Source organism: Mugil cephalus, chromosome 21 (assembly GCF_022458985.1).
Source record: "Mugil cephalus isolate CIBA_MC_2020 chromosome 21, CIBA_Mcephalus_1.1, whole genome shotgun sequence".
Classification (NCBI taxonomy): domain Eukaryota; kingdom Metazoa; phylum Chordata; class Actinopteri; order Mugiliformes; family Mugilidae; genus Mugil; species Mugil cephalus.
This window is the reverse complement of record NC_061790.1, coordinates 18,188,533-18,207,007: the sequence shown is the minus strand read 5'-3', so window position 1 is coordinate 18,207,007 and position 18,475 is coordinate 18,188,533. Positions and strand designations below refer to the sequence as shown.

Sequence of the window (18,475 nt, the reverse complement as noted above, 5' to 3'; positions counted from 1 at the left end):
TGTGCAGCACATTTTTGGCACAAACATACAGCTATCGATTATCACTGTGAAGACTAGAAACAACAAGCAACACCAACCAATGCCAATCTTTTCAAATCTACATCATCTGTAAACTCTTAAGCCTTCAGTTAAGACTCCTGATCGTTAACTGGGCTGGTAATGCTCTAAACCTGCTACAGAAAATCAAATAACATCATAAGGCAAAGCCAAATGAAATTGAAGAAACAACACAAAGAAATTAAGTAAATATACTAAGTATTTTATCGATCAACATGATAATTTATTGGCAGAGAATTTCAATGCAAGCAGGGCATTACAAGGGAAACAAGCAGACCTAAAGCGCTACTCAACTGATGCAGTACAGTGCAATGTGATCCAATACAAAATACCACTGATTTTGTAAGATTGCAGAGTGTAAAGGAATGTTTATCTAGTACTATGAAAAATATATAAAAATACACTACAGTACAAAAATACAGTGCAGTTCTTTACACCCACTGATTCACTCGAGCCATCATCACTGTTGAATTGGATTCTGATTCAGATTGCCAAAGAGCAGCTAGGTATTGTGTGATAGCAATAGTGTTTTGTTGTTTTCTGAATTTGTTTTATTAATAATGTATGTCATTTATATGTATAACATGAATAACAATAGCTGCGTTTCTATTCCAATTTTTTGCAAAATAAAAGTGATATTTCTGAAATTTCGATAAAGCACGTGTTTCCACTGAAATGTTTTGTGAACGAGCTGTTGAGCTACTGGATGAGCTAAGTAAAGTCTTGTCTCATGATATCCCATAATTCTCTTAAATTCTTGTCACGTCAGATTTCACTTTGAGGAAGATGGACCTGAGCTGGTCACAGGACCCCCTGCGTCATCTCCAGTTATGCTGGTGACAGGGAAATGTGAAAAGGTGATTCCAGTGCACTTTTGCAATCGACTGTTATATGTGTACGTTTGAAAAAGCACCTCATTAAGGTTCAAGCTTTCTTTATTTGTCCCTCGTAGTAGAAATTTGTCTTGGACGAGAGGACAGTGCTGCAATGCAAAAAAAAAAAAAAAAAAGACACTTTTCAAAATGTAGGCTTTTCCATTAGTAGTTTGTAATTGTTTGTTGCACACAGTTTACAGTGGATAAATTTAGACAGGAAGGATAAGTGGCTCTAAAGGGCTGTTGGACGATCCACAGAGTGCTGGTGTACTTCCTGCAGCCATAATTGACACCAGTCAGGTGTTTGAGACAGTTGCACAGTGCTACTGAGGACAACACCAGAATCTCAGTCTGGCATGACCACAAAAGGCTCATCAAGACCAAATAAAGCGTGACCCTATGAGAGCATGAAGCAAAGTCGTCAGTGGAAAGGGAAAGGAAATAGAAATGGAGGAGAGAGGGGGCGACAAGCAGCTAACCATAGTCTTATGGGATTGTATGGGAGGCCAGCTCAACCAGCAGAGCTATAGCAGAACACAAAAATGTCTACTTTCGTGGATTTAGATGAGAGAGAAGAATTATAAAGCTAGGCTCATCAGGCCTGTGTATAACTAGCAAAGTGCATTCAGTCACATTTTGTGAAAACAAATGACATTAATATCAAATGTTGTAATAAGATACAATTCATTGGTAGCACAATATACACATTTGGAAAAAGTTGGCCACTTATCTTTGCGAGTAGAATCAGTTGATACTTTGCCCTTTAGTAAACGGAACACCTAGGAAAAGTATTTTATCGCTTTTATGCAAAAGTCCATCAGAGGTCCAAATTATTTATCTCACACGTGGATTTAACCACAGTAGGATGTATTCATAATCAGAGATACGACATACATGGAACAGTGCCAACATTAAATACCAATGCCCAGAGAGCGTGTATCAAACTCTCAGGGAGATACTAGTGGAAGAGAAACCTGTTTCGTTCTTGACCATATTTTAATTCTTAACCAGAACCCATCCTACCTTAACCTTTTGGTTGACCCTAAACAATGATCTCTTCATGATCACCATACAGGGAGTAGTGGGGGTAGTACTAGGTAGGTAGGTTATGAAAAACCACAAAAAGTAGATAACTTAATTGTGGTTAATATATTGTTACAGCGATATCTCTCTAACATTAACTGTTCTCCCCAAACGTTGCTATTACTTCTAGTCCCTGCATAAAGTTCCAAGGTTAAGGTCTGGACATTTAATTCTGGAGGTTTCGAGCACATACATTTAGTGACTGACTGTGACCTGGTTAGCCAGCAGAGCTCGGAGGGTCCTCTTAGAATCTTTATAAAATTTGATGTGATACAACAGCAGAAAAACTCGATGATGATCATTCATGATCTTCTGGTCCTTCAAACATCCAAATATTTCTGAGAAAATAATTAGCACTTGATTATAATCAAAGACTCTGGTTAGGCACCACACTACAGTGACTTATAAAGCACGTTGTCCTACTGGTTTGTCTGCAGCGCCCTTTGATTTACCCTCAAGCTGCAAGTTGGCTCTTTCTTTTTGGCTTCACACATGACTCTTCCCAACCCGGCGGTTGAACTTTCTAAGCTTCCCCATGTGCCAGGCTACTAATAAAACTCCTTCCCTCCACTAGATGAGACTGAAACAACTCAAGGAAATGGCAGACACATGCGCAAAGCAGCGAAAAGAACATTTTTGAATATTGCTTATCTTCATTCCAGAAATGTGCATACATGAACATTAAACACAAAAGTATGGAACATTTTCACCAATGAGACTTCAGGGTAAAAAGGTAAACACTCAACCAAGTACACAAGTACAAGTACATACAATTTGTTCTTTGGAGATAGGCTTGTCTACTGTGTTGCCAAGAGTTAGATGAGAAGGTGTTTGGAATCTTGATGGATGGCTTCTAATCAAGCAGATTGAATACACTAATTAGAAGAAATAAAAATAATAATAAAACATATGACTAAATGACGATATTTTGTGATTACATAGATTGATGGAGCAGTGGCCAGCTGGCAGTAAACATGCTAGAAGATTAAACTTGTGAGCAACGGTGCTAGCTGAGTTACATCCGTTGTTCTCAGGAGCCTTTACCTCAAAGGTCATACCAGTCCATCAAGTTATTGCTCTCATATCTGTAAGTACTGGAGTCTAAAGGAATCAGCTACCCAGACTGTGTCCAAAGTTCAGCCGATAAGCACCTCAAACTACTAAAAAACTGTACTAAAACCTACCCCTACATGCATCTCCAGTGACCACGGATCTTGGTTCCAGTTGCTGTCTCAAAACAATGGGTCACTATATCACTACCACTGTTTCCGAAACAAGAACAGTGCTGTTTGTGTGGGCTGTGCACCACATGATCAAAAAAAGGAGCAGTGCTGGAACGCAGTTACTTTAATCCCTCTGTTGCTCACCAAAAAGCACATCCTTTATGCTATTCATTCATCTCCGTATCTCCATTCCTGACATGCATTTGTTTAGAGACCTGTGCAAAGGTTCTATCGCTACTCAAGCTCTGGAAGTGTCCATATACACAGTAACATCGCTCCTGCAACCAGTCAGCTGCTGAAAGAGGAGAGCCCTTCATTAACAAGGGTAAATTAAGATGCTGGACACTATTGAGGAACCATGCTTACTTAACTCCACATGGCTACTTTGCACGAATCAACATGAGGCCATTTGTTTATAATGGAATTACCCATATTCCTTTCATTATTCCTTTGCATTTCATATATTAAGTTTCCCGGTCATTAGCTAAACTGGACAGATGCCAACAGTTTCTAAGGAGTGGTTTTATCATGATTTATGACCAATGTTACCACTTGGATGCCAAACATTATTTTTATTTTTCGCCCTGTCACAAATATAAATCACCATTTGTTCAAGGGGTCAAAATAAAGTGGGCATATGTGGCTAAAACCGCCTCCACATGTGGTCTGAATAATCAGATCTGGTCTTGAATGTGTTCACACTAAGCCGACTGTTACGTTAATACAATACAATCATGGTTTCATTTATTTTGACATATTTATTCATATTAAAACAGCTTTGCCTGGAATATCAATAGCAGCGCGACCAGCCCCTGTAATAACTGTTTTTTTCTCATTCATAAAACGCTAAAATTCGGGCCATTTTTTCGGGGACAGCTTTAGGCGGGGGACAGGTCATCCAAAACGGGGACTGTCCCTTGAAATCAGAGGCGCCTGGTCACCTTAAACAAACCTAACAACCAACACAGCACCTTTGTTGTTAGAGCAAATATTTCCATGTCTTCTTTTTCGGACTTCACCACGTGTTTAGAGGCGCTAAACTGAAAATGATCTGGTCTGAAGCCCTGCCCTAGAAGGACTATATTTTAACACTGGACACACCTGGGCTAGCTGTTTCCTTCTGCTTTCGATGTTCATGCTGAACTCATACATAACAAGTAGACATGAGATTTTTTTTTCATCTAATTCTTAGCAATCACTCTCTGCATCATGGAAAAAGGTGCTGTTAGATCTGAATATGGCAAAAAGAAACAAAACAATAAACCAACAATAAATACATACAAAAATGGTCCCTGAATTAACAACAATACTTCGTTTGCACATGGCCACAACTGTAGGTACTAACAGAACGACACAAAAATATTTTTTTTCTGTCTGCCCATTTCTTCATCGCCACTACAGATGACTACATATAAAAGGAAAACAGGAAAAACAGGAAACTGTCCTGACCGCATACTGAATGGTTTTAAAGGTAAAGTGCACTCATCCTGTGTGTGTGAATTTGTGTGTGTTTTCTTGTGAAGTGTCAAACCTTGATCTGTGCTCATCAATGCTGCAAAAACTACAATATCCTGTCAGCGCAAGGACTCGGCCTCAGTTTCACAAGTTGCACATCATCTCCTACTGTGCAATTTAACAGCTGATAAGCTAACGTGATCCAGTGCCTTTTGGCATGGATGTAACTACTTTATACAAGCCACAGGTGCAGGAGTACAAAAGACAACATGCTGTACAAACAGTAAAAATACAACTTTAAACTTTAACATCTAAACCTGACATGGCTCACGTTATTTTTGTTTCTTTTTTTTTTAACATTTTAATTTGCAGCTCAGCTTTAGAAACATAGTTGAAAATAAATTTAATCTTTTACTTTCTTTCTTTTATTTTTACGCCTTTGCAAGATTTGGATTCCAGAAGAGTTATAGCCTCAACCAAAGTCAAGTCCCAGATATAGCTCTCGAGTTTTCAAACCTGAGTCTGTTATGAGAACAACGCTGTGGTGAATCAGTTAGTAACATCTTGATTGTTTACAGCACTGACAGGCAGCTTGTCCGTAATACTGAATAAATAAAAGTCGAGCAACACATCACTTGCACATTGCAAACCACTGTAAAGACGACGCAACTCCACAGATGAAGGAAAACCTTGTGGGAAAGATGTGTTTCCGTGCAGGAGGAGGTAGGGAGCTGCGGGAAACACATGGGCGTCCATTGTGTGTGGAAAAGCAGAGTTGGCTCCGGAATCCACCGCCGACAAAGGTGAGCACTGGAGGATGTCACAGCAGATGACAGGCATCGAGTGATTGGTAGGTGTGGGGCACAAAAAGGCAGGGAACAAGGCAAACTGTCCAAAGGAGCAGAGATCAGAAGGTCCCACAGTCTAAAGAGTTCGCCTCACATCTCAATGTGAGCTTCTTTGGCTGGTGCTGGGTCCTTTAAAGAGCCAGAGATGGTGTAAAACCTGCAGGCGCATAAAACACAGGAGGGAACACATGAGGCAAAAATAAGCATCTGCACACACAAAAGGAGGATTTAGTATTACAATAATGTCACTGATAAATGTCCAAAAGCAGTATCTTCACTGTGGCTGCACAAAAAGGTTACACACTGAACTTACAACAAAAGACAAAGTGGGTACGCTACCGCTGTAATTCTACTATGTTCAATCACACAATCCAAGCAAAATCTTATGAATCATTACTGGCTGTTGTTTTTTTAAAAAAACATTGGTATTACTGAGAGAAGAGTTGAGATCAGAGTTTTGGTCCACAGACGAATCAATGTAAACGTAATAATAAGTCCCTTGTTTTCTAAGAAAAATTACAAAATACAGACGTAGACAATCTGTATGTACTCAATGATACTGTCTAGAGATTGACCAATACATCAGCCGGCAGATATATTGGGCCGATATTGCATGTATTTTTTGCTGGTAACCATATTGGCCAGTATGTGGGTGAGTTTGCAGATACATTTTTTTTCTTTATTTTTACAGATGGCCTCATCCATAGACAGCCCTGCGCTGCTGGAGACGCTGTGGACCCGTGCAGCCCATACATTGCACCTCCCCCATTAGCAGAGTGTTATTTTTTGTTTTTTAAACAGTTACCAAACAAAGATCTGTTTACTTCATCACTACTTACTTTACTGTATATAGCAACAGCCCTAACCTTTACTGTTGTTGTTGTTTGGTAGGGGTTTGCTGTCCATAGTTAAGACTGGAGCTACTGTGGTGTTGTTAAGCTTTTGGTAGGAATATGTGTAACACAAAGCCAAGCTATAAGCTAACAATAATTGTCTGAGAAGGACCACGGACCATGGACTCCAGCACCTAGCTGTGACATCCATTGAGAAGGAGGTGATTGAGAGTCAAGTACCTATAAGTAACTGACAGATCTGCCTCTTTCAAGGTGAGGCAGAAAAGAGTCTGCATAATCAGAGAAACATGAGCAGGACTGAAAATAATTCATATAATAAATAATAATGTATATATACACTTATCCACCACAACATTAAAACCACTGCTAAGAGGATAACTTTGACAGTCTTCTGACAATCCAGTGTTCTGTTGGTAAACTTTAGGACCTGGTATTCATGTGGATGTTACTTAGATACCTAGACCAGACCAGACACCCCCACCTAGGGCTGGATGGTATACCGGTTCATACCTAATACCAGTATTTTTTTTGGTTATGATATGACCAGTGTATTTGGCATTTCAAATGCTGTGCTGCAAGACCATGGTTAACACGCATGGTGCGACTGTGCGGCTTGGTGAAGATGGAAAGGTCTGAAAACAAAAACGTCTGTAATGTTAGATATTTCTTGTAAGGTAAAGAGCGTTTTAAATTGGCAGTGAAATTGGAAACTGTTGTTGTTTACTCATGTAGGTGCTGCATTGTGTATAATTTCCCACAGTATAGGGTTATGTACTTCAACTATTTTTTGTGAGTGGCCACTAGCCAGGGATTACACATGAAAAAACTCTGAGATATATCTGGTCTAGTACACAAGATTGTGCATTGTCCTTTTGAATGAAACAAGACAAGGACAGTCTGTCAAAGTTAAATTAAAAAGAAAGTCAGCAGATGGACTAAGCTCCTTTCATTCTGGTGTCCTTTGAAAGGAGACACATGTTTGAGTCTCCAGCTGAGTTAGAAGACTTTGATTAAGTCCGCTGCGACAGCACTCGCTGTCAGGTGTCCTTGAAAATGAGATTGAAGTGCAGCATTCAAGTAGCAGTTCAGAAAGATGTCACTTCTCCGCAGGCACAGCGGAGTAGCCCATCATCGCAGTTGTTTCAGTTTGTAACCAGATAGACATCTTTCAGGAAACATACTGAAAGCTTTCACTAATCAGTGCAAGCTGTGCATGTGACACATAGTTCACATGATTTGAAATTGTTTGGATATTCTGAATTTGAATGTTTTTAGATAAATAGTTACAAGTCATCCCGTCATATGTAAATAATAATCTTATCTCCCTTCTGGTCCACTGTTCTCATAATATTGACAGGGATGACATGCATACCTCAAAGAACAATACTGACCTGTGTGTAGATTTCAGCTTGACTACCACAATCTGAAATTCATGAGATGAACACCACCCCAAGAGAATTTCCTCCCCACATGAAAACTACACAAGGGAACTTATTTAAAATGTGGATTCTAATCTGATCAATGCTGTCTATTGAAATGAAGGAGGCATTCTCTTGGTATGCAGGATTCCCCCTCGTTTACATCCATGATGCGGCTGTGGGCAAGTCTACAGCTTTTGCGCGTGTTGTCATATGGTGCAATTCACGCGGCAGGCCACATGTAATTGCTTCATTATATTTATCGCAGCGCAGCTGAAGCCAGCCTGTGAGTTAAAGCTAGAATCGTTCCGCTCCTCCCGACTTTGCAGTGTCAATCAATTTGTATAGTATGCATGAACACATTTATTCCAGACAAGCATACTGAAAATAGAAAGAAAAAATAAATGAACCAAGCTATTTACGAGACATGGCCTAAGACATAATAACAACACGTCTATTAGCACTAGGGAACCTGGTGTCTAATGGGGCCTCAGAGCACTTTCCTGCTTTGTTGGGTCAATTTCAGTCATGGCAGTGATAAGTGACATGAGTCAAGGTGGCACTGACAGTTGATTAAGTCGGCTCACTGATTAGAATCAGAGTATTTCATCAAAGAACTGTCCATTCAAAGTAATGATTTGATAGATTAGTCTTTGGAAGTGGCAAGCAGGCAATCAATAGAAAGGTTGTTGTGGCAGCGGGAGTTACGGCTGCATGTGAGTGACGTAACACTGAACGTGGCTGTGCATGAGCGTTAGGGAGAGCAGTCTTACCTTGACTTTCTAAAATGCCTACGTTTTTTCATGACCTTCAAACAGCAGGACGAGCACGAGTTTTTCAGGTCCACAAGCTGGTAGATGATGGGGTTGTACATGGCCGAGGACTTGGCCAGCAGGGTAGGGATAACAGACACGGAGATGGGCACCGTGTCCGGCTCACTGAATGCTGACACCACCGACACCACTGCGTAAGGGATCCAGGCTATCAAGAAGCCCGCACAGATCAGCATCGCCACCTTGGAGAAGGACAGAACACTAAATTAAAAGCACACGATTAGAGCATGAGCAGTCCTGAAACCTCTTTGCTCTCGTCTCTAGCACCCTCTCCCATCATTTGTATTTTCCTCTGCCCCTTCCCTCCAATGTCTCACCCACCTTTGTGAGTTTTATCTCAAGGTTGTGGCTATTTTTGATGCGGGCATCGTAGTGTGAAATCTCCTTGGCAGAGGACTTGACCTTGAAGATGATCATGACGTAGGAGAAGACGATGATACCGGCGGGGAGGACGAGACAGAAGAACAGGATGGCCATGACGAAGCTTTGGCCGGACACGGAGGCCTGTGCCAGCCACCAGTCCAGTGTGCAGGAGGTCCCGAAGGGCTCCGGGGCGTAGTTCCCCCAACCAATCAGGGGCATGGTGGCCCAGAAGGCTGCATACATCCATACGAAGGCCAGGCACAGGAAGGTGTGCTGGCGTTTTAGCCATGTGCCTAAAGCAAGAGTGTTTCATATGTGGTGAGACAGACACATTCAATTTATAAAATTAAACTAATCCAGACTGTCTGACTCCAACCAGGACCTCACTGATCTCACCTTCAGTACGTAGACCAGATAAACTCTGTCTAGAAAAAATGTCTAGATAATTTAAAAAAAAAAAAATTGTGTTAAGCCGTAGTAAATCGTCTATTTTCCACTTCAAGCAACTCATCTGTTCACACAAATCTCATCTCTCAAATGTGTGCTGCAGTCAGGGGCTGCCAATCTGCAATTTAAAGAAGATGAAGGTTTAAAGAAAATTAATCTGCAAGGGATTTAGGTTGTGTGCTTGCTCTCTGCTGCTTTCTTGACAATTTGAGTAAACTAGTTTGTCGGTTCGGTGCGGCTGACGCTAACGCAAGTCATAGTTTCATACATATGTGGTCAAAAACGTAACTAGCAGGACAAGACATTTGGATTGCAGAGTTGTAGTTGGTACAGTGGTATTGTTTTTAGTGCAAACAGTCGTTGCCAAGTTCCACCTGTGACTGAGCACTTCTCTGTGATTTCAATTTCCCAATTTAAACACAGCAGCACAATGAATCCTCCCACAGGTTGTATGCAACCTGTTCATCTTCTTGTGAGTGTCTCTGGCCTCAAGTTGTGTGTTTCTGACCTGTGGAGCTCCATACTACATCCATTATCAACCTGCCCAGTCTTCATAGATTATAGCTGTCCCTTACAACCTGAATGCATTAGCTTTTACATACATACATTATACCAACTAATTCACCTGTAATAGAATTACTGCTGTCACCAACAGTTGTTTGTCCCTGTGCCCTTGTGTACCCCTTATGAAAGTACCTTTCATGAGCACTCTATACCCACTAACGCATTCTGCTATCAATATTGTGAATGCTAGCTCTATCCATCCTTTTTTATTCATTCTCTGTCAGTAACATTGTTCAGCCATCGTACCTATACTTTATTATCCTCACACACACACACACACACACACACACACACACACACCCAAAAACAAAAAAAAATCTGATACTCTTCTTTTGTATCATATCCTGCAATCAGATGTGTCATCTCATTCTCCTTCTGCTGCTTTCTTCTCCTCCTCTCTTCATTCTTTCTCTACCTTTTGTATCTCAGTTAAAACTGCCACCTTAGTCTTTAGACTCTGGGTTCTGTAACTGACAGATGTACAGCGCAGACAGAGTACATATATGGTGCTGCTGGCTGAACCGTTCTTTAACCTCTCTGTAGGGCGAGGTCCGTCCTTATGGGTGTACGTGGCACAGGAATGGTTGTGAAACCTTGCTAAGGGAGTTTCTGACGCACCGTATCGGAGATGGCAGATCTTGAGGTACCGATCCAGGCTGACCACAGTCATGGTGATGAGGCTCCCGCAGCCGAAGAAGAAGCCCGCCCAGCCGTAGAATCGACAGCCCTCCCAGCCGAACAGCCAGCGATGGGAGAAACTGGACACGATGAAAAACGGCTTTCCTGTCACTGTAAGGACAGAAAAGGAGAAAGACAGGGATGAAATGGAAAGTAAGTAAGAAGAAGGTGGGTGGGAAGAGAGAGAGGATGAGGTGAAAAATAGGGCAGAGTGGGAGCCGAGAGGAAGTGAGGCGGTTATGTCACCATCATACACAATCACTTAATCATCCACCCTCTATCATCAGTGACTCCTGTTCCTCTACTACACAATTACACAGATCCAACTGTTAGAGTTTACAAATCTTTCATCAGTGGTAGAAAAGCATTTCTAGGCTGCTAAAGATCTGCATGCAAGCTGCAAGTGATATGGTCATTCAAGGCAAATAACTATTCTTGGGATTGAATACAGCAGGACACCTTTCTCAATATGTGATTTTATGTTATTAGACATATTTACAGAGTTATGTTCTGATAGCCTCTATTTTAAATTATCTGAGCAGAAATGACTCAGATATGTCAATATCTGAGAATACTCCCACAGATACTTGATCAGTTTTGGATCTAGTGATTTTGGAGGTCATGTCATGTCTTGTGCTGTTTTTCAATTTTTTTTTGAGTTGATCCAAAATGGTTTTTGTGTGTGTGTCTGTGTCAGGCTGCATCCTACGGGGGATGGCTGCTGCCATCAATGGGGTGGGGGTGTCTGGTCTGGTCTAGGTGGGTGCTTCTATCTAATTAGCGTCCACATGAATAGCAGGTCCAAACATTTCCCAGCAGAACATTTAATTGTCACAAGAAGGTTAATGTTATTTACTTCTCCCGTCACTGGTCATAATGCTGAGGCTGAGGCATATAACATTTCAACTCGCCTCTGCCATATGTTTTTCCATCAAGCTCAGGTCCTCTACTAGAGGCCTGGGACCTTGACACTGCACAGCTGTTCCTAGCATTGCACTCTTCTAGACAGAGATCTCACATGTTGCTCTTGGAATCTGCTGCGGACACTCTCAGAGTCACTACTGCCACCTTTCCCTTTCACATCTTGTCTAGTTCTTCTAGCTTCTAGCTCTAGGTCTTCCTTCTTCCTCGTGTTGATATTTTTGGGGATTGCTACATCTACCACTACGGACCTCTTCTGCTGTTTGTCCATCACTGCAGTGTCCGGTTGATTAGCCATCACCAGCTTGTCAGTCTGCACCTGAAGCCCCAAAGGATCTTGGCTCAGCCACGCTCAACTACCTTCAGAAGTGCCTCAGAATTTGTTCAAAATGTAACTTTCGCAAGTTTTTAATACTTTTATCAACATGAAAACGGTCCAATATGTTATTTTTATGCAAATCTATATAATTATTATTGCAGCAATCCAACAAAATGAAAAACACAGTCCAGAGTATTCTCCAGAATAACCTCAAATGTACTGTAAATATGGTCTGCCTTTGGCGAGGGGAAGGAGGATTATCTGCATAAATGGTTTACTAGTTGATAGCATTTGGGACTTGAGTGGCTCGGTTCACATCAACAGTGAATACAGGTACTTTGTTCTTTTAGGGAGGGAGCCACCTGGCAGGACTTTTTGGAGAGAAAGGAAGGATTCTCTGTTTCTGCTTCACTTCCTGACTCCCCAAACGAATTGTTGGACCGGGACAAATCAGAGAAGGTTTTGCTATTAAAAAGATCAAGAGTGTTAAAATCAATTAGTGTTAGTGCATTATTAACACACTCACTCTGACAGCCTCAATGCTGTCAATGCTGTGTATATTATGTACACAGCAGGGCGCAATATTTTTGACTGACATTGCCATAGAAGGCATGCATGCTCAAAGCTTGTGCCACATGCTGTTAAGGTAACATAAATGTTGAACTAAATGAAATGCAACGGAAAGAAAAAAATCCAGTCTGATCTGATGACAAAAGGCCCTTTCTTGTGTTTCAGATCAAAAGGATAAAAAACAGAAATACATGTGACAGCTCTTATGACAACGTGCGAGTTCCTCATTACTGAAGCACATTAAGACAAATCTTAAGAAGACGGAAACAACAGTAGTAACTGTTGTGGTATTTTTTTAAAAATGTATATTAACTAGTTAAATTAGTTAAAAGTTGAGGCAACCAGAACACTTGGAAGGGATTTGTGTCTGTCTCATTGCTTTAAGGTGGGGATACCCTCCCGCAGAACAAGGGTCCGTGAGCTCATACAAAGCTCCTGTGTACTCCTCCCGGTTGTGGTGTTTGTCAGATGGGGACCTCTTCCCCATGCGTGCATGCCAGGCCTCAAGCGGCATAAAAAGAGATACACATCAGAACCTCTTGAGGCTGGATTGCAAACATGGCGAGCCAAACATTTTCTTGGAATCGCCGACAACTCAGCGGGGGATGTACACACACTCGCACATGCTTGCTCACATGTTTAGAGATTCAATGCCATTTATGTATTATGTATATTATTGAAAGGACGTCCAGCTATCTAAGTCGGGCATTTGTTGTGTTTGCCCTCCGGATTGTGTAGCCTGCTATTGGCAACCATGACTCTTATTTGTCTTCTAGCTTGTGTGGAAAGGGCTGATATGTAAACAGCAAATACACACATTTGGTACTTGGTATTCGTTGCAGTTGCCAACGTGAGTAAAAAAGGTTTGTGTCACTGACAGGCTGGGTGGAGATAAAGTGATAACGCCGCGATGTCCCCTACAAAGCCTCACGAAGGCTCACATGAAATGTCACTGAAATGAGGCCATCAGCTGACCTCTCATCCAAGTAACTTTTTCAGTCCTAAAAAACTATGGTGGAGAGCTGGGGTTTTAATAGGCACCCAGCTCACCACTCGTCTTCAATCTGAAGATGCTACTGTGACGTGACAGTCGACCCAGGAAAATTCACACTAAATCTGCGATGTAATCTCTTCGGCAGATGTCAAGGCGACTTGCCGCGGACTAACTCAATGACCTCCTAATCTGTAGTTCCTACGGGGCAAAAACAAATTTCAATAATGGAGAATATTCATAACGTTAATGTGTTTGGCCATTCTTAATCTGCTTCAGGATTGTTGCTGTGGGCTTATGGTCAAGATCCTGTTAGCGTCAGCTACATTATACAATTACAGTATAGCTATCACTACTTCTTTTATTCATTTTCAATGGAAATGACAAAAATCGGACATGGCACATCACGACCACGGGTTTGCATCTGCTATTATCCATTATTCTTGTGGCTATTAGGAGGAGCACCACATGCTCTTGTAAGGCTCACAAAACACCTTAATGAGAGAGGAGGATTAGTGAGGATTACGGTACTAAGGATGACATCAAGTATTATGCAAGCCTGAAAATATGTCACTACTGTTGTCACTACTACATTAATTTTATTTGAGTTAAGTCGTTTGTGTGACTGAGGATGTAGTTTTTTGGTTTTCAAAATCTAACATACAGTCAACGTACTCTTTACATTTGTTATACCTCACAGTGAATTGTATAAAAGAGTCAAACCTTAAACCAGAATTAATTAACTTCCATTAATTGTCAGATCTGTCAAAGGCTCCGTGTTCATTGAAGGCTCTATAAGCTCTATAAGTACAGTGTAAGGTCTCAAAGTATAACTATATTGTTGTGTTTCTGCATTATCAACAATCAAACAGGGAAGTATTGCGACTGATATTTTAGATGGTACAGTGTTTATGTTTCAGTTCTACTAGTGAAAAGGCTTCAGTAATGTGGGCGTCAAAGTGAGGAATCAGTTAAATGAAACTGTTCAGACCCATCATGTTGGTCCTGGTACCGTGATCTGTATAAGAAACTTTTTTTTTTTTTTTTTTACATATTTGCTAAAATCAAATATTAAAAACTTCCTAGAATCAAAGATTTAAGATGTAATCGATAAATAATTTTTCTCTTTAGTCTGAATATAGAAATGTATATGGTAGAGTTATCAGATCTTCAACATACTGTAAGTTGTTGAAAATATTAACCGTAAGAACCAGAGGTCACTCAATTATTCATTCTCATCTTCTACAACCACTTGTCCTCTGGAGGGTCATGGGGGGATGCAGCCTATCACAGCTGTCCACTCAATTATTAACAGAAAATATGAAATTTAAAATTACAAGTGTTGTTTTTTTGCTTGAGGTGTGGTAAGGGACCTCCTCAGCAAAGGAACTACATTTGTTGTGGTCCAAAATGTTCTTCCTCGTCTACGTCTCTTAGCGAGTGGACAAGGCTCCGAAAATCCCCCCTCGTTCTGCCTCCTGCACGCCATCTGCTCAGATGCCTTCTCTGTTTTCTGTGTTGCAGTGGTTTCAGTAAAATCAACTGTTTTATTAGGTCCAAATTCAACGTGAGGGCCTCCGTGCAATTGACCAGCTGCTGAGTAGCATTTTTAGCGATGTAATTTCAAAACGATGCTGACACACAAGCGCACAAATATAAATGCTTACAAATGGGTAGGTCACTCATGTGGTCTGTTATGTAACCAAACTTTATTCTGCAAAGGGTCAGGGACTGGAGGCTATCATTGCTAGAATTAGGTGGGTATTTGCACAAACCCTCGAGAAAGGCAACTAGATGCGTAGAGTTCCTTGAAAGACATTTTGCCACTCATCCAAGTAGCTTCCTCAGGTCTAGAGAAGTGGTGATATCTAACATATCTAGCAGTGCTAACTACTGCACCACCGTGCCGTCATTGCAGAGACTGTACTTGTTGGAGATGTATATTGTGTTAACACATGTTACATTGTTTGAGTTCATCTTCCTGCAGCTAGAATGCGTGACTTCCCTGCTCTAATTCTACGGGTCGATCGAAAACCTACCACGTGCAGCTTACAATGAATGTGTTGTAACTAGAAAGTCACAGGTTGCTTTTGTCCAGTGGCAATTCCAATGAAGTATTTTTTATTATTATTTTTTTTAAGATGGCTCTCCAGAAGAGAGACGAGCAGAGAGACCTTGGGCACTTGTACAGCTAAAATAACACTGTTGGCTTCCTAGAGCATCTTAATAACAATGTAGTTCAGCATTTTGGGTAGGGTATTAGGTATTAGCCGTTGCATTGGAAAGTGTGTACTGTTCCAAAATAAATTGATTAAAAATATATACATTCCTTTTTTTTATAGTATGTGTTTTCCTGGGGTTCAGAAGTGGGTTCTTACCATCCAAGGACACTCACCCCTGTTGCATTCATTTAAAATTCATTGATGTCCCGAAAACAATTTTCCAACACAAATACTTTCCTACTATGTGCTTAATTAAAACAAAAAATGGCTTGCATTGTTATTTTGAGATAAGCAAAGTAGTCGGTCTCATCAATACGAGGGTTGAGACTCCACCATGTAGCAGTCAGAGAACCGCAGTTGCAGCAGTGGTCACAGTAGTTTGAAAAGAACAAGCCTGCTATTATTGTGCAGCAGGAAGAGCAATTTAGGATGCTACCACTTTTTCAACAGCGCCTTCGGTTAATGACTGGAAGAATCTCGAATAAATGAACAGTACACAACACTGAACTTACTGGGGGCTATGCAAGGGATACGAAGAACTGAGCCAGGGATTTGGAAGGTTTCAAGCAGTGTTGAGGTCAACCAAATGAGCCCATAAAAAAGGCTTGCAAATGATGCAAAATTATATAACTCAAAGCACACTATCTGAAGCTAGATAAGGCATTTTGTCACATATGGTTTGCCATCATCTCAGCTCAAAGACCAGTCAGAGGAAGACAAGCACTACTGTGTCATTAGAGGAGCAAAGTGTGCCCATAGTGGTGGGTTATCAGGATGAACAGCAAGGTATTGTTACAATACTAATAACTTAATTCTGAACAACGAAGACAAAGGAACTCATCTCTCATCAACTTCAGGAGACACCAACTGCACAACTTCCTGCCAACAAAACACCTGTGGAATCCGTCAAAAGCTCCAAGTTCCTATTAATGCAGATAACGGACAGTCTGACCCGGTCCCTCAACAACACATTGGTAGTAGGGCAAGCACAGCACATTTACACCACTTTCCACAGCAGCACCACAGTGAGCATACTGACCAACTGCATCTTGGTCTGGTTTGGCAGCTTTAGTGCCTTAGACAAGAAGTGGATGCAGAGAATCTGCAAATCAGGAAATCAGCAAATCATTTTCATTCCATTCAAGGCATTGCAAAAAACACTTTCAGTTCAGAGCCCACAACATCATCCAAGGCCCTACCCACACCATGAAGTGTACTCTGTGCTAGTCTCTGGGAAGATGTTTTGTAAAATCGAGGGCAGAACAACCAGGTTCTGTGACATCTTCTCCCATGCTTTTTTCCCCAAGTAGTCAGGGATGAAGGAAGAAAATGTAAATTGTAGGTTCTTTGATGCAAGTAGCCTTACTATGACAATCAGATGACCATCATACACTGATGGTGTAAAAAAATCCTATATGTACACTGCCATTCACATTCCACACCTGAATGGAAGGGGCTCATTATAAAGTGTTCCTATGGCGAAGGTTTACAATGAACAATGCCACAAGAGAAAGAAGGAATTCTGAAGTGTCACAGGTGTGGTAGAATGGTAAGACCCAAACACAGACACAGGAGGAGGTGGAAATAGGAAATAAGAGGGAAAAAAGGGGTTGCAGCAATAAGGCAGGGTAATACCAGGGTAATACCAACAGACCAGCCAGAGTCCAAGCAAAGAAGTTAACCCAAAACAAAAAAACCTAAACAAAACCAAAAAGTCCCCTGAGAGACTATTATGAAGGCATATCAAAGCCACTTCCATTCCATCTTTGAAAACCATCAATTTGAACCCAAGGAAAACAAGTCCACCGAGAATGCCACACACTCCGTCTTCAATAGTGTTATACCAGCAGGACCCACCCCCTCACCTCTGCACCTGCCCTCCCAAACCGCCCTCAGTCCATCAAGCTCATCTAGGCTACTGAAGTAATGAAGCACTGTTGAAGCTAATGAGGGGAGGAGCATAAGAACACAGGTGAGTGTGAATGTACAAAACACAACTGACAAGCATCTTGTTCTGCTGGGAAACTTTTAGACCTGGCATTCATGTGGATGTTTCTTAGACATGTAATATTCTCAGCGTTTTCACCAGCTAACCCTTAAATTTCGTCTTTGGTTTTTGTGAAAGTTTTCTGCGTTTATAACACCAGTTGCTAGTGGAAATGAAGCTGGTGATAGGCTATTATTTTGTAGGTCCCAGGCTCCTCTGCAAGATAGACCTTATTCATACTTTGTCAGCCTTTGCTGCCTTCTAAATGCTTTTACATGAAGCTCTGCACTGACACCACTTGTTCTTAGGTCATTGAACACTTAAGAATCTGGCTGACAGCAATCATTCAGAAGATCAAAATTTTGCTTCGTCTTACTTTGGCGTCTATAGTGCTGAAGGCTGGCGGTCTTTTCTAACCATAAAACCCATGTTTAGTGTTAGCATCAAATCTACTGCTCACTTCTTGTTCTTAGTCCCCTCTAAAAACCAGTAATATCGGGTCTATCCGAGTAAACAATCAGTAATGTCTCATTATAATTATAATGTCTCACTGCGATTCAGTGGTGCTTCTGTTACGGACTGGTTTTGAACAGAGAGCTTCAGATTTGAATAAATGGTTGTAAGCCTTTAGGAAGAACACGGTGGACTTTAATGTGTTGTGTATTGAACTGAGACACAGGCACAGGAAAATACACCAGAAGGCCTTGTCATTATAGATTGATTTTAAATGGGTGGGTCAATGTGAATAGGTCCAAGAGAGGCAAAAA

General features: G+C 41.1%; 1 protein-coding gene across 1 annotated transcript in view; it reads right to left on the bottom strand.

Annotated features, from left to right (window-relative positions):
* Positions 1-243: 243 nt before the first annotated feature.
* The window catches only part of opn5 (opsin 5), a 60,612-nt gene continuing 42,380 nt past the window's right edge, over positions 244-18,475 (bottom strand). Inside the window, exons 4-7 of the mRNA XM_047573065.1 lie at positions 10,639-10,809; positions 8,968-9,302; positions 8,587-8,828; positions 244-5,698 (exon numbers count right to left, since the gene is read on the bottom strand). Coding sequence (XP_047429021.1) covers positions 5,632-5,698; positions 8,587-8,828; positions 8,968-9,302; positions 10,639-10,809 — 815 coding nt within the window. The 3' untranslated portion in view covers positions 244-5,631. The remainder of the gene's footprint in view (positions 5,699-8,586; positions 8,829-8,967; positions 9,303-10,638; positions 10,810-18,475) is intronic.